This window comes from Scyliorhinus canicula, chromosome 1, assembly GCF_902713615.1.
Source record: "Scyliorhinus canicula chromosome 1, sScyCan1.1, whole genome shotgun sequence".
In the NCBI taxonomy this organism is placed as follows: Eukaryota; Metazoa; Chordata; class Chondrichthyes; order Carcharhiniformes; family Scyliorhinidae; genus Scyliorhinus; species Scyliorhinus canicula.
The window spans coordinates 297,967,690-297,980,121 of record NC_052146.1 but is presented as its reverse complement, the minus strand read 5'-3'; the positions used below and the strand labels follow the sequence as shown (position 1 = coordinate 297,980,121).

Below are 12,432 nucleotides of genomic sequence, written 5' to 3'. Positions count from 1 at the left end.
CTGACTCTTCCTCCTGCAGCTGACAGTCATCAGGCTCCATCCAGTTAGTTAAAGTTCAAAGCTTAATGCTGGACAGTAACAATTGTCATAAAACCCATTAGCATGAGGCAGTTGACTGAGAGCCATTGACAGAGTATTTTTTTAAACTCATTGTTGGGAGCATGAACACTGTTGGAAATGTCGGCATTTATTGCCCCATCTGTGGTGCCCCCAGATACAACTGAGTGGTGGTTAAGAGTCAACCACATTGCTGTGGGTCTGGAGTGACACGTAGGCCAGACCAGGTAAGAACATTAGTGAACCAGTTGGGGTTTTACAACAATCGACAGCTTCATGGATCTCAGTATTTTAATGGCAGGATTTTATTTTTTATACTGGAGAAATGCAGCAGAATTCATAGAAATTTAGCACTGAGATCATTGTTCTGATGTCCGAGTTGGAACTTGAACTGGGAACATCTGCTCTACTCCCCTTGTAAATATTAACTGTGAAAATCGGCAAGGTAGAGGTCACCATCAATATGCAATGTGGCCTCAAAGAGAGGAACATGCAGATTAATCATGATCTCACTGAATGGTGGAGCAGACTCGATGGGCCGAATGGCCTACCTCTGCTCCTACATCTTATGGTCTTATGTAAATTCATTAAACATTCAGAGCACATCGCCAGCATTAACTTCTCATTTTAGTAAATTAGGGGAGCTAAACTTGCTTAAATAAATTTGAGGCATGTGAGAGAGATAGATGAAGAGAGAAAGAGAGAAGGTGAGAGACGGAGAGAGGAAGTCTATGAGAGATAAAAGGCGGGATTCTCCGTTGCAAGGCTGCCTCGCTAACGCTGCTAGCGGGGACGGAGAATTTGGCACTCGGCCAAATCTCCATTCACTACAGCGGGAACGGAAAATCCCGCAGGCGTGAAGGAACATAAAATTCCATCGGCAGGGAGGAAGAGTGAAGTGCGATAGACAAGGGCAGGAATTTCTGCGCTTCTCGCTCTTGTTTCGCGGCCTGCCATTGGCGGGTGGTACGATCTTCCATTCTGGCCGTTGTCAACAGGGTGTCCCATGCTCTGCGCACCCAGCGCCAGAAATTCCAGGGCAGGGATACGCCAATGGCTGGACTGGAAGATCCTGCCGACGATAACAGCCGGAAAATTCCGACCAAAGAAAGGAAAGTTGGAGGGGGGGGGGGGGGGGGGGGGAAGTTGCGAGAATAAAAGATAGCGGGAGAGAGAAAGAGGTGGAAAAAAAGTAAGAGAAATAGGTAAAGAGAAAGAGAGAGAAAGATAGAGAAAGTGAGGGGGATATCGACGAGTGATGGAAAAATAGAGTAAGAGAGATAGAGGGAGAAAGCAAGAGAGAGAGTCATAATCATTAACAGATGAAACATCTAGTGGGGAATTTTTTTAAATCATGCTCGTGCATACACTTTGCATTTTCTGATGTAACTGCTGGGTGTAAGATTACTGCCTGAGGAAGATTTGTGAGCTGTCTGTGAGATTCTCCAGTGATGTGATTGAGGTCAAAACTCTCCATTCAAATTGGGAACATATTTCAACCTTCCCCTGATAACAAAAGGAATTGTGAATTTTCTTTTCAATTTCACAAACCACAGGCACGTTTTCTCTGAAAACAGAAGAGTTAACGATTTAAAAAAATAAATTATTCATGATCTTTAGGATTCCACCCCGATCGTCGAGTCAGGATTGCGCGCTGTGTGTGTGCATGTCCATTGTCAAGTCGGGGTGCCTTGCAGTTAATGTCTTACCTTGAAGTCAATCTGTGAATATAATTCCAATTCCAAAATACATACCGAGTACGATATTGACTGTGTAGTGTGTGTAGCAGCCCATTGCTGGCCACCATCAAATTGGGGGTTAGGCACAATCTCCAAATGCAGTCTTGTGTGATTACTGTGTCTGCTGTTGTAATGGATCGTCACCATGGGTGGACACCATTTGATGCACTTTGGTATTTATGTCCCACGTAAGCTTCCTCCAACCCATCTCCACCTACACTCCTCTACATATCCTTCTATTCCTTTCTCCCTGGCGTTTTTATCCAACTTCTCCTTAAAGGCATCTATTCTATGTCCCACGCAGTAGTGAGTCTCACATTCTAACCAACCTCTGGGCAAAGAAACTTCTCCTGAACCCATTGGGTCTACTCGTGACTATAATTCATCACCAAGTGTTTTGATCTTGCCCACAAGTGGAAACATCTCTATATCTACCCTACATCTGCCCACTTGGTAATTTAGAGGTCATCTGAGGTCATATCTCGGCCTTGTATTAGGAGCCCTAGCCTGTTCACTTTTGCCTGACAGTTGTAACCTCTCAGTTTTGGTATCATGCTTGCAAATCATCTTTGCACTTTCTCCAGTGTCTCAAGAGGTAATATGGAGGCCAGGACTGTGCACAGGACTCCAAATATGGTGCAACCAAAACTCATGGTGCAGACCCAGCAAAATCATTTTGCTTTTCAATTCTCTCCTCCCCACCCCAACCTAAAAATGAACCTCTGAGCTTTGTTTGAATTTTTATGACCTTTTTAACCTGTCTCACTGCTTTTAATGATTCGTGCATCCAAACTCCCAGATAGTGATGGCCAACCTAGGCTGGTGAGTAGGCCACATGAATGGCCCCCCCTTCATCTCAGTGGGCTGCAAGGTTGAAATCGGGCCTGTTCACTAACCATGACCCCGTGAATTAGATTAAATACATTTAATACACGCCAACTATTTCAAAATGAATTATCGAAAATGTTCAATCATTCATAGATTAATAGAACTATCATCAACCCCAAGTGGTAAAAGCAAAATAAATATTTACACTTTGGACACAGAAGGAGTGCATGGCTCTCTCAGTCAATGTTGTGAGCAATCAGCACACACCTCCCGTCCCTTACCCTCGCTTTATTTGTGAATCACTTCAGTCAGACCGGTAGGAAAAAAAACTACGTGAACAGAAATCAGCAGAATTGGCAGCCCTGAAGGTGGACAGCCGTCAACAAAATGTCTGGTAGGCCGCACATGGAACCCAGATGGGATGTATGTGGCCTCCAGGCCACAGGTTTCCCACCACCGCCCTAGAACCATTTGCTCCATTGACTTTTATTATCCGTGGAGTAGGAGGCTTCTTTCTTTCTCCTTCCACAATGCACCACCGCACGCTTATCGAGACATCTTATTCTTATATATTGACTGTTCCTTCCCTTACCTTCTGACAGTGGTAAGTGGCATTGGCTGTACACGTCAGCTGTTCATTAGGCCAGCCGTCCAGATCGGAATCTTCTCCACAAACAATGCCGTCCCCGGCATACCCTATCCGACAATCGCACTTGTATACGGGTTCGCTGAAGATGCCCAGGTAGATACACCTGGCGTACTTGTGGCAGTTGTGTGACCCGTCTTTGCACGGGTTATGGGGCTCGCACACCTAAAGGGGATCAAATCATGCAGGGTCACAGACAGTAGCAACAACTTGCATCGAGCCTTTATGGTCACAAAGAACAATGTCAATGAAATTTGACACAGAATCATATAATTGTTATGGTGCAAAAGGAAGATCTTTGGTCCATTGTGTCTGCACCAGCTCTTCGCATGAGCACCTCACCGAGTGTCGTTCCTGTCTTCCCTATAACTCGGCACATTCTTCCTTTTCAGATAACAATCTAATTCCCTTTTTAATTAACTTGCCTCCACCACACTCTCAGGCATTGCGTTCCAGACCCGAACCACTTCCTGTGTGAAAAGGTTTCTCCTTAAATCTATGTCCTCTCGTTCTCAATCCTCTCACGAGTGAGGACAGTTTCCCCCATGTACTCTATCCAGAACCCTCAGAGCGCTGTTAAATCTCCTCTCAACCATCTCTTCTCCAAGGGAAACAGTCCTAATTTCTCCGATCTACCTTCATAACTGAAGTTCCTCGTCCCTGGAACCAGTCTCGTCCATCTTTTCTGCACCCTCACTTATGCCTCCACATCCTCATGTGAGCACAGTAAGAAGTCTTACAACACCAGGTTAAAGTCCAACAGGTTTGTTTCAAACACTAGCTTTCGGAGCACTGCTCTCCTCAGGTGCTCCTCAACAGTGCTCCGAAAGGGCAGCACGGTGGTACAGTGGTTAGCATTGCTGCCTACGGCGCTGAGGACTCGGGTTCAAATCCTGGCTCTGGGTCACTGTCCGTGAGGAGTTTGCACATTCTCCCCGTGTCTGCGTGGGTTTCACCCCCACAACCCAAAAGATGTGCAGGGTAGGTGGATTGGCCACGCTAAATTGCCCCTTAATTGGAAAAAAATAATTGGGTACTTTAAATTTAAAAAAAAAAACAATGCTCCGAAAGCTAGTGTTTCAAACAAAGCTATTGGACTTTAACCTGGTGTTGTAAGATTTCTTACTGTGCTCACCCCAGTCCAATGCCGGCATCTCCACATCATCCTCATGTGAAGGAGAGCCGTGTAAGGTGATAGCAGGACAGGTGAGCAAACATGTGGCCAAAGAGGTGGGATTTAGGGAGTAAGTGAAAGGAGAAGGGAGGTAACGAGGCGGAGAGGTTTACGGAAAAACTTCCAAAGCTGGGCCCCCAGGCAACGGGAGGCATGGCCACCAATGAGGAAAAAAAGTGGGGATTCCCAAGAGGCTAAAATTAGAGGAGCGTAGATATCTCCGAGGGTTGTAGGGCTGCAATTGGTTACAGGGGTAGGGGAGAATGAAACAATGAAGGGCACTGATCAAAAGGGATGAAAATTTTAAGATAGAAGGTTTGCCAGCCAACGTCAGTCAGTAAGCCTGGAGGTGAACAAGATTTGGTTCAAGTATAAGATATAGGCAACATGGGTTTGGATGAACTCAAGAGTATGGTTGGTGTTAGATGGAAGGCTGATTTTGGAGGTAATCAAGTCACAATCCAAGTAAAGTCGAGAGTGAAAGCAAATTGCTGAGGATGTTGGATTCTGAAATAAGAACAGAAAATGCTGGACAACCTCAGCAGGCCTGACAACATCTGTGGGGAGAGGACAGAGCTAACGTTTCAAGTCCGGATGACTCTTTGTCAGAGCTGGGGCGGAGAGTGGCCATTTTACATTCACCCACTTCACATTATTCCTCATATCACCCCCTGGATTGTAAATGGATCTTTAACTTTTGCTTTCAACACATTATCCAAAGGGCCAGCCATATTGGTGTGAAGAAGATCTTCCTGACATTAACCCTGAATTGACCTTTGACCCATTTGAACCCATGACCTCCCCATCCTTCGACATTACTGAAAAGAGAGACAAGTTACTGAGGTTTTTCATCTTGCACTTATCAGGACAAGAATGCCACGTTTCAAAAGTTCACAATTTACACTGCAGGAGAAAAAGGGTGCTGATTGGTTGGCAAGTCAGTTCTGATTGGCTGAGAAATTGCCATGGAGAAAGCAACAGGGAAATATATCCCCAAGCTCCCAGGTAATTAAAAAAAGGCAATTGGGCAGCAATTGCTGAACAATCCTGAATGCGCTACATTGACAACTGACGTAAGCTAATCATTTGAGCTCCTAACACGGCTCATTTATGCTTGCTAGAAGTGACATTTATTCATAGGCTTCTCTGCAAATAAAAGGAATATGTCCAAGCCTTGTTTCTTTTTTTTTGAATTACCCAAAGGTTTGGGAGCCTATAGTTCCCATCACTTTCTCCATGGCAACATCTTGGCCAATCAGCATTGACTTATCAACCAATCAGTGTCCTTTTCTCCTGCCGAGTGGGACTTGAACATATAACATTCAGCTCCCAGAGGTGTGACTGTACCCACCGAGCCCAGGCTGACACATCCGGCTGCATTTTACAGGGCAGGAGGAAGCTGCTCACCACCCACACCACCCACTCACACTGAAGAGCCTGCCCCACGGCCATAACACACTGCAGGTGGGCTAAATTATGTAACAGCGTGACCTCTGCCCTTCGGTAGGCGGAGGACCCGGCAGATGCCAGCCAATGTGATGTCCTGGCAGCGCCAGAGCTCAGTAGTGGGCATTGCTGGGACTGCAGGGAGGATGGTGAAGAAGAACATGGCTATCCGGTATGGTAAGTTCCAGCGTTTTAAGTGGGGTGGGGCACCCTAGTGCCCAGGGAGAGGGGAGAGGTGGGGTATGTTGGGTTTTGTAGGGAAGGTGGCAAGGAAGGAAGAGGGGAGCCTTGGCGAACTTGCCCCTGATGTGCACAGGGCACCCTCCAAATGAAATGCCCCTACCGGTGCCACCTTTTCTCATTTAGGCTCCAGAAACTGCCCAGTGCCACGGCTATGGGCAGCGTATTATTCAGGTCAATAAAAATCACATTGTGGGTTCATTTATTAAGACTAGGCACAGGAGCACAGTTATACACAGGGGTAAAGCTTGAAGACGTCAGGGCTGTTTCTTTTGGGGTAACCACATAAACTTAAACAACAAACTGAGGGATAAATTAAAAAGCAGCCTCTTAAAGAGAAACGACATCAAAGTAAACGGAATCTCAAAGGAAGCTTAATACAGCAAAGCAAAATGTGACAAAAAGGGGTGGATAAAACACCCAGAGCCTGCAGTGCCCATCAGGCACGGAATGCCCCGATGGTGCCAGCAAACACTGCATGCTCCCTTTACAGCGAATAGCCACAGAACAGGGACAGACAGTGGGGTCAGATGACCACTTGACCACCGCCCGCTGCCTGGACCTATTAATAGCCGCTTGGCTAGGTCCATGAGGAGGTCCAGCTCCATCCCTGCCCCGCGCACCCCCCACACCCCCTCCCACACCCCCCGTCTGCACTTCAATGGGGCTGAAGTGCAACCAAATAGAAAGTGACAGCTCATTTGTCTTTGCCCAATATGACGGGAAATCCATATCCGATTGGTCTGAAGTATGCACAACATCACCGTCCATTTTGGGGACGTTGCCAGCTGCCTAGTTGCCTGAAAAAGCGACCCAGTTTCTCGGCCATATTAATCTCCCCGACAGTAATACTGAAGATCAAACTTAACAGTCTCATTTTATGTGCTCCATACCTGCTTGTCAGTCTTGGCTGCTTCAATTCCCAGACCAAAGGGTTGGTTCCCTCGGTAGCGTGGTGGGCAGGGCAGGCAGTGAAACCCAGGCTCGGTGTTGACACACCTCTGAACTCCATTCACTTGGTGGCAGACATCAGAGACTTCTCGACACTGGCAAAACAGACAGGCAAAATTCAGTACTCCGACAAGGAACCTTTGGCTGACATATTTAGAATCCAAACTGCGGAGTGACCGTCTCCTCCTACCTCATCGATGTCATCGCAGAATGTGCCGTTGCCCCGGTAACCTGAAGGGCATGGGCCACAATCCCAGGAGCCGTCCGCAGAACTGCTGCACTCTACCCCAGCAAAGCATGGATTGGACAGGCACCCATCTGCCAATAGATATAGGTAAAAGCTCGAGTGACAGCGCAGTAACAGGACTAACAATAGTGAACCATAACGTCACAAGCATCTCACTGGCTCATCCACCGAACCATGCTGGATTGTTGGAAGGCACTGGTTTACTGATCACGTTTCATGAAGGAAGCCTGGCCTTGGTGTGACTCCAGTAACACATAAGCGTGACTGACCTCAGCTGAGCAAATGATTCAAGGCTTTGAGGCCTTCCAATAAATCAAGTTAAACCGTACAAAAAAATGTGCATGTTACCTCACGAAAACTAATATCTCAGGTGCTTCCACCTACCGATCGGACAGGGATCATTGTTGCAAATTTTAGCGTCCTTGGCATCCCCCAGGCATTTCTTCCCTCCGTACTTGGGCACTGGGTTGTTGCAGTTTCGTTTGCGCTCGTGCAGTCCGCCACCGCATGTGGCCGTACAGAATGACCACGGAGACCAGGGGCTCCAGTTGCCGTCAACTGCAAAGGAACATGGCAGTCAGTCAGCCAGACACGGGAAAGGAGTGAGGGAAGGGGCTCGTGAAGCACTTCAAATTAAGGCCTGGCAAACATGATCTTCAGTTGGCCCTTGCCTTGTCCTGAATCTTTCCCAAATGTTGCCTTCTGACAAATGTTAGAAACGTGATCAAAGTTCTAGGCTTGTCTTCTCAGACGTTGGCAGGTCTGCTGTGTGTTTGCAGCATTTTCCAACATAGAACGTTCCGGCAAAGAAGAAGGCCATTCAGCCGCATTACGGCCCATCCGGCTCTTTGAAAGATCTATCCAAATAGTACCACCCTCCCTGCTCCGCCACAGCCCCTGCAGATACTTATCCAATTGCCCTTTGAAAGTCACTATTGAATCTGCTTCCATCAACCTTTCAAAAAGTCCGGTAAAAAACCGACACCGCTCCAAATTTTCCTGACGCACCCACAATGGCGCCTGGACCAGAAAACCCTGACCCACCTTCCAGACCATAATAGCTCGCTGCATAAACAGATTCTCCCATCTCCCCTCCACATCACCCATCAGTTATCTTAAATCTGCGCCCTCTTGTTTCTGATCCTTCTGCCAGAGGCTTTCTTCACTCCATCTAAAGCCCCGTAATTTTGGATACGTCTATCAAACATCCACTTTAACAAACGCTGCTCTAAGCAGAACATCCCGGCTTACATGGAAACATACATAGAAAATAGAAGCAGGAGGATGTCATTCGATTCTTCGAGCCTGCTCTGCCATTTATCACAATCATGGCTGATCATCAAGTTCAATACCGTGATCCCACCTTCCCCCCCATATCCCTTGATCCCTTTAGCTCCAAGAGCGATATCTACTTCCTTCTTGAAATCACACAACGTTTTGGCCTCAACTACTTTCTGTGGTAGTGAATTCCACCGATTCACCACTCTCTGGGTGAAGACATTTCTCCTCACCTCAGCCCTAAAAGGTTTACCCCTTATCCTCAAACTATGACCCCCCTAGTTCTGGGCTCCCCCACCATCGGGAACATTCTTTCTGAATCTGCCCTATCTAATCCTGTTAGAATTTTGTAAGCTTCCATCAGATCCCCTCTCACTCTTCTAAATATGACAGTCCTGCCATCCCAGGAATCAACCTGGAATCGCTGAACTCCCTCAGTCTCTCCATATAACTGGGGTTCTTCATCCCGAATACCATACTGGTAAATCTCCCCTGCACCCACACCCAGGTCTTGACATATTTTAAGAAGTGTGGTGCCAGGAATTGTGTCAGTGTGCCCATGGGCAGATTTACAGACCATGATGCCCATAACTAATAAGGTCATCTCTTATGTCGTAGGGGGTAACTGTCAGCCCATGGCAGAAAACATCAGAACAAAAGATTATCAATCAGGCTCGCAGTGTGGTGCATTTACATGTATTGGAAGCTAAATATATTAATGCACAGGGTCCTGTTCTTTACAGGCAGAAAGAACATGTACACACATTGCACCTGTTTCAGTTAAACTATATCAGGAACAGCCGTTTTCTGATTCACTCCCCAGGGGAATGCCTTAACCAATCAGAGTCAAGCTGTTTGGTTTAAATTTCAAAGCATGCTTGGCAGTTAACTGTCAGTTACCATCTAATGCTGCATTCTCTATGACAACGGCTCTACCAATTAGAGTCTACTTGCCAACCATTCAGCACTCTCTTTTTGTACAGTGGGCGGGGTTTTCCGGTCCCCTAGCCGCGTGTTTCTCGGCAGAGCAGCATTTGCTGGGGGTCGGTTTCCCTACTCCTGCTGATTGTCAACGAGATTTCCCAATTAAGTCACCCCACGCCGCCGGGAAACTCACGGCTAAGGAAACGGGGCTGGCGGGAACAGAGAATCCCAACAGCCAGAGAATTCTGCCCAGTATAAATTGTTATTCCCTCTCTTTTATTGGTATTCGTGATGAGTGCAAGGCAAAAAGCTTCGACATGTCTCCTTTCTCAGCGATGCTCAAGTTCTGTGCTACCAAACGACTATTTACAACCAATCTGTTAGTTCCAAACGAATGTGTAAAGAGGCAGCCGGCTGCCAGCCAAGGAGCCGGCTGTGTGAACTTACTGGGGCACGGAGTCCTCATACATTGCTTCGTCTCCCGTCCGCTACCCTGGCAGTCCTGGCCATTGAGCTGTGGCACGGGCGAGTTACAGAGGCGGATGCGGGTGGTGATGCCGTCACCACAGGTGACCGAACACGGAGACCACGGTGACCAGTGGCTCCAGCCGCCATCCTGACGAACTGAAGAGGCAAAAATTCACATCAGCAGAGGGAATCAGACCGTGAGAAATGGCAATGCCCCCCACACCGCCCCCCCCCCCCTCATTGAAAGATACGGGGCTGATAATGGATTGACCGATAGACAATGGAACTGGCTGATTATTAAAACTCCCCAAACCTTTATTTCACACGTAGGGTTATATCCCAGCCATGAGCAGGAAGACACCTGCCTTGACTTGAATATATATCACTGTTGCTGGGTAGAAATCCTGGAACTCCTCTCTGACAGGACTCAATCACACTCCAAATCAGCTCTGCCACGAGAGCCTGAGAGTATGTGAAAGGCAGCAACTGCCTGAATGTCTGACAGGGTCGCCTCGGGCTCTTTACAAAAATTCAAAAGTGAGGGACTCCACACTATCCAAATTCATCAGATACATCAAATATATCTGCGAGCAAAGGTAAGGAGCTAACATTGAGGATAAACAGGAGGGGGTGGCTCTTAGACTTAAGGCAAAACTGTAAAACTGTTAGGAGCAAGACAACAGCAGTATGATTCACTTCTGTCTACCTTGACTTTAATGGATATTAAAGTTGCAAGTGCTGTACAAGTTCACTATCACCTGTTTTGCACCATTGCACAAAGTTGAGATCTCCCCCAGACACTTTTCATTCTCATATCATCCCATTATTTTCTTCTTCACCTTCCTCATGTGGCATGACTACCCTTCGCGAGGGTGCAGTTTTGAGAATGTCAGGCACTCACTTGCCCGCGTGACCAATTCTCATGGATGGGCCCAGACAAGCTTTCCAACCACACGGGAAATTTCCATCTTTCATCGCCATGTTCCGGCTGCCAATCTCAGGTGACAGACATGGCAAGAGCAGCAACTGGGCATGGGAACTTGTGGCTTGAATGGTTCAGTTGAAAAGAAACTTATATATGTGGGCACCACTGGCAATGCTGCCATTTATGGCCTGCCTTGAATTGCCATTTGAGAAGGTGGTGGCGGTCGCCCTACTTGAACCACCGTGCTCTCACCGTCAGGAGAGAGTTCCAGGACTTTGACCCAGAAACAATCAATATATTTCCAAGTCAGGATTGGGTTTGACCTGGAGGTGAACTGGGCAGTGATGGTCTTCTCAGGCATCTGCTGCCCTCACCCTTGCAGGTGACAGAAGTTGCAACTAATTGTTACAGTGGGCATGACTGACTGCCCGAGAGGCATCTAAGACATCGGCCGAGTGAAACTTACTCCGTTTGTCACATTCCGCTGACTGGCAAGATTTAGTCTGGATGGATGGGCCCTCGCAACGGCTGCTGGTGGGATCACATGACCTTCCACGTTGCTGCGTTCCAGTGCCGCAGGACACGGAACATTCCGTCCATTCAGACCAAGGAGACCAACCGTCCTCACTGTCCTTAACTAGAGAGGGAACACAAAACAACTGCTGTGTATTCAATGATAGAACAACAACTCAACATCATTTTATTATTGAGAAACTAAGATGAAAGGCCAGTGGTCACAGTGCAAAACACCACCTGAGCTCACCATAGAAAGCATCCTATCGGGCTGCATCACAGCCTGGTATGGCAACTGCTCGGCCCAAGACCCCAATAAACTTCAGAGAGTTGTGAACACAGCCCAGTCCATCACACAAACTCCTTCCCAGCCATTGACTGTCTACACCCCCCACTACCTTGGGAAAGCGGGCAGCGTAATCAAAGACCCCTCCCACCCAGCTTATTTACTCTTCCAACTTCTTCCATCGGGCAGGAGATACAGAAGTCTGAGAACACACACACAGACTCAAAAACAGCTTCTTCCCCGCTGTTACCAGACTCCTAAACGACCCTCTTATGGACTGACCTGATTGACACTACACCCTTGTATGCTTCACCCGATGCCTGTGTTTATGCATTTACATTGTGTACCTTGTGTTGTCCTGCTATGTATTTTCTTTTTATTTTCTTTTCTTTTCACGTACTTAAAATACTTTTCACTGTATCTCGGTACATGTGACAAATCCAATCCAAAAAGCTGATTAAAGCAGAACTTGGAAGTTAGGAATTACAGAGGGTGCACAATGCTTAGTTTGGGTTTGAAGATCGCAGGAAGAAGGGCAGGTTGAGGGAGGTAAAGGGATTTCCTGCTAAGACTAGTCAAAGCAGGAGGCTTCCCAATGACAATTCTTGGTAATGCAATAATAATCAGGGAAGAGTAACTATGATAGTATATTGCGATAGAACAAGAGATGAAGCAGAAAGCAAAAGGTATTATTTCAGTCGAGCTTGTGC

At 47.1% G+C, this 12,432-nt stretch overlaps 1 protein-coding gene across 1 annotated transcript in view; it reads right to left on the bottom strand.

Moving 5' to 3' along the window:
• Positions 1-12,432, bottom strand: part of thbs2a (thrombospondin 2a) — a 91,094-nt gene that overhangs the window by 34,389 nt on the left and 44,273 nt on the right. The window contains exons 8-13 of the mRNA XM_038815978.1: positions 11,390-11,560; positions 9,978-10,154; positions 7,713-7,886; positions 7,272-7,399; positions 7,024-7,176; positions 3,217-3,435 (exon numbers count right to left, since the gene is read on the bottom strand). Of these exons, the coding sequence (XP_038671906.1) occupies positions 3,217-3,435; positions 7,024-7,176; positions 7,272-7,399; positions 7,713-7,886; positions 9,978-10,154; positions 11,390-11,560 (1,022 nt within the window). The remainder of the gene's footprint in view (positions 1-3,216; positions 3,436-7,023; positions 7,177-7,271; positions 7,400-7,712; positions 7,887-9,977; positions 10,155-11,389; positions 11,561-12,432) is intronic.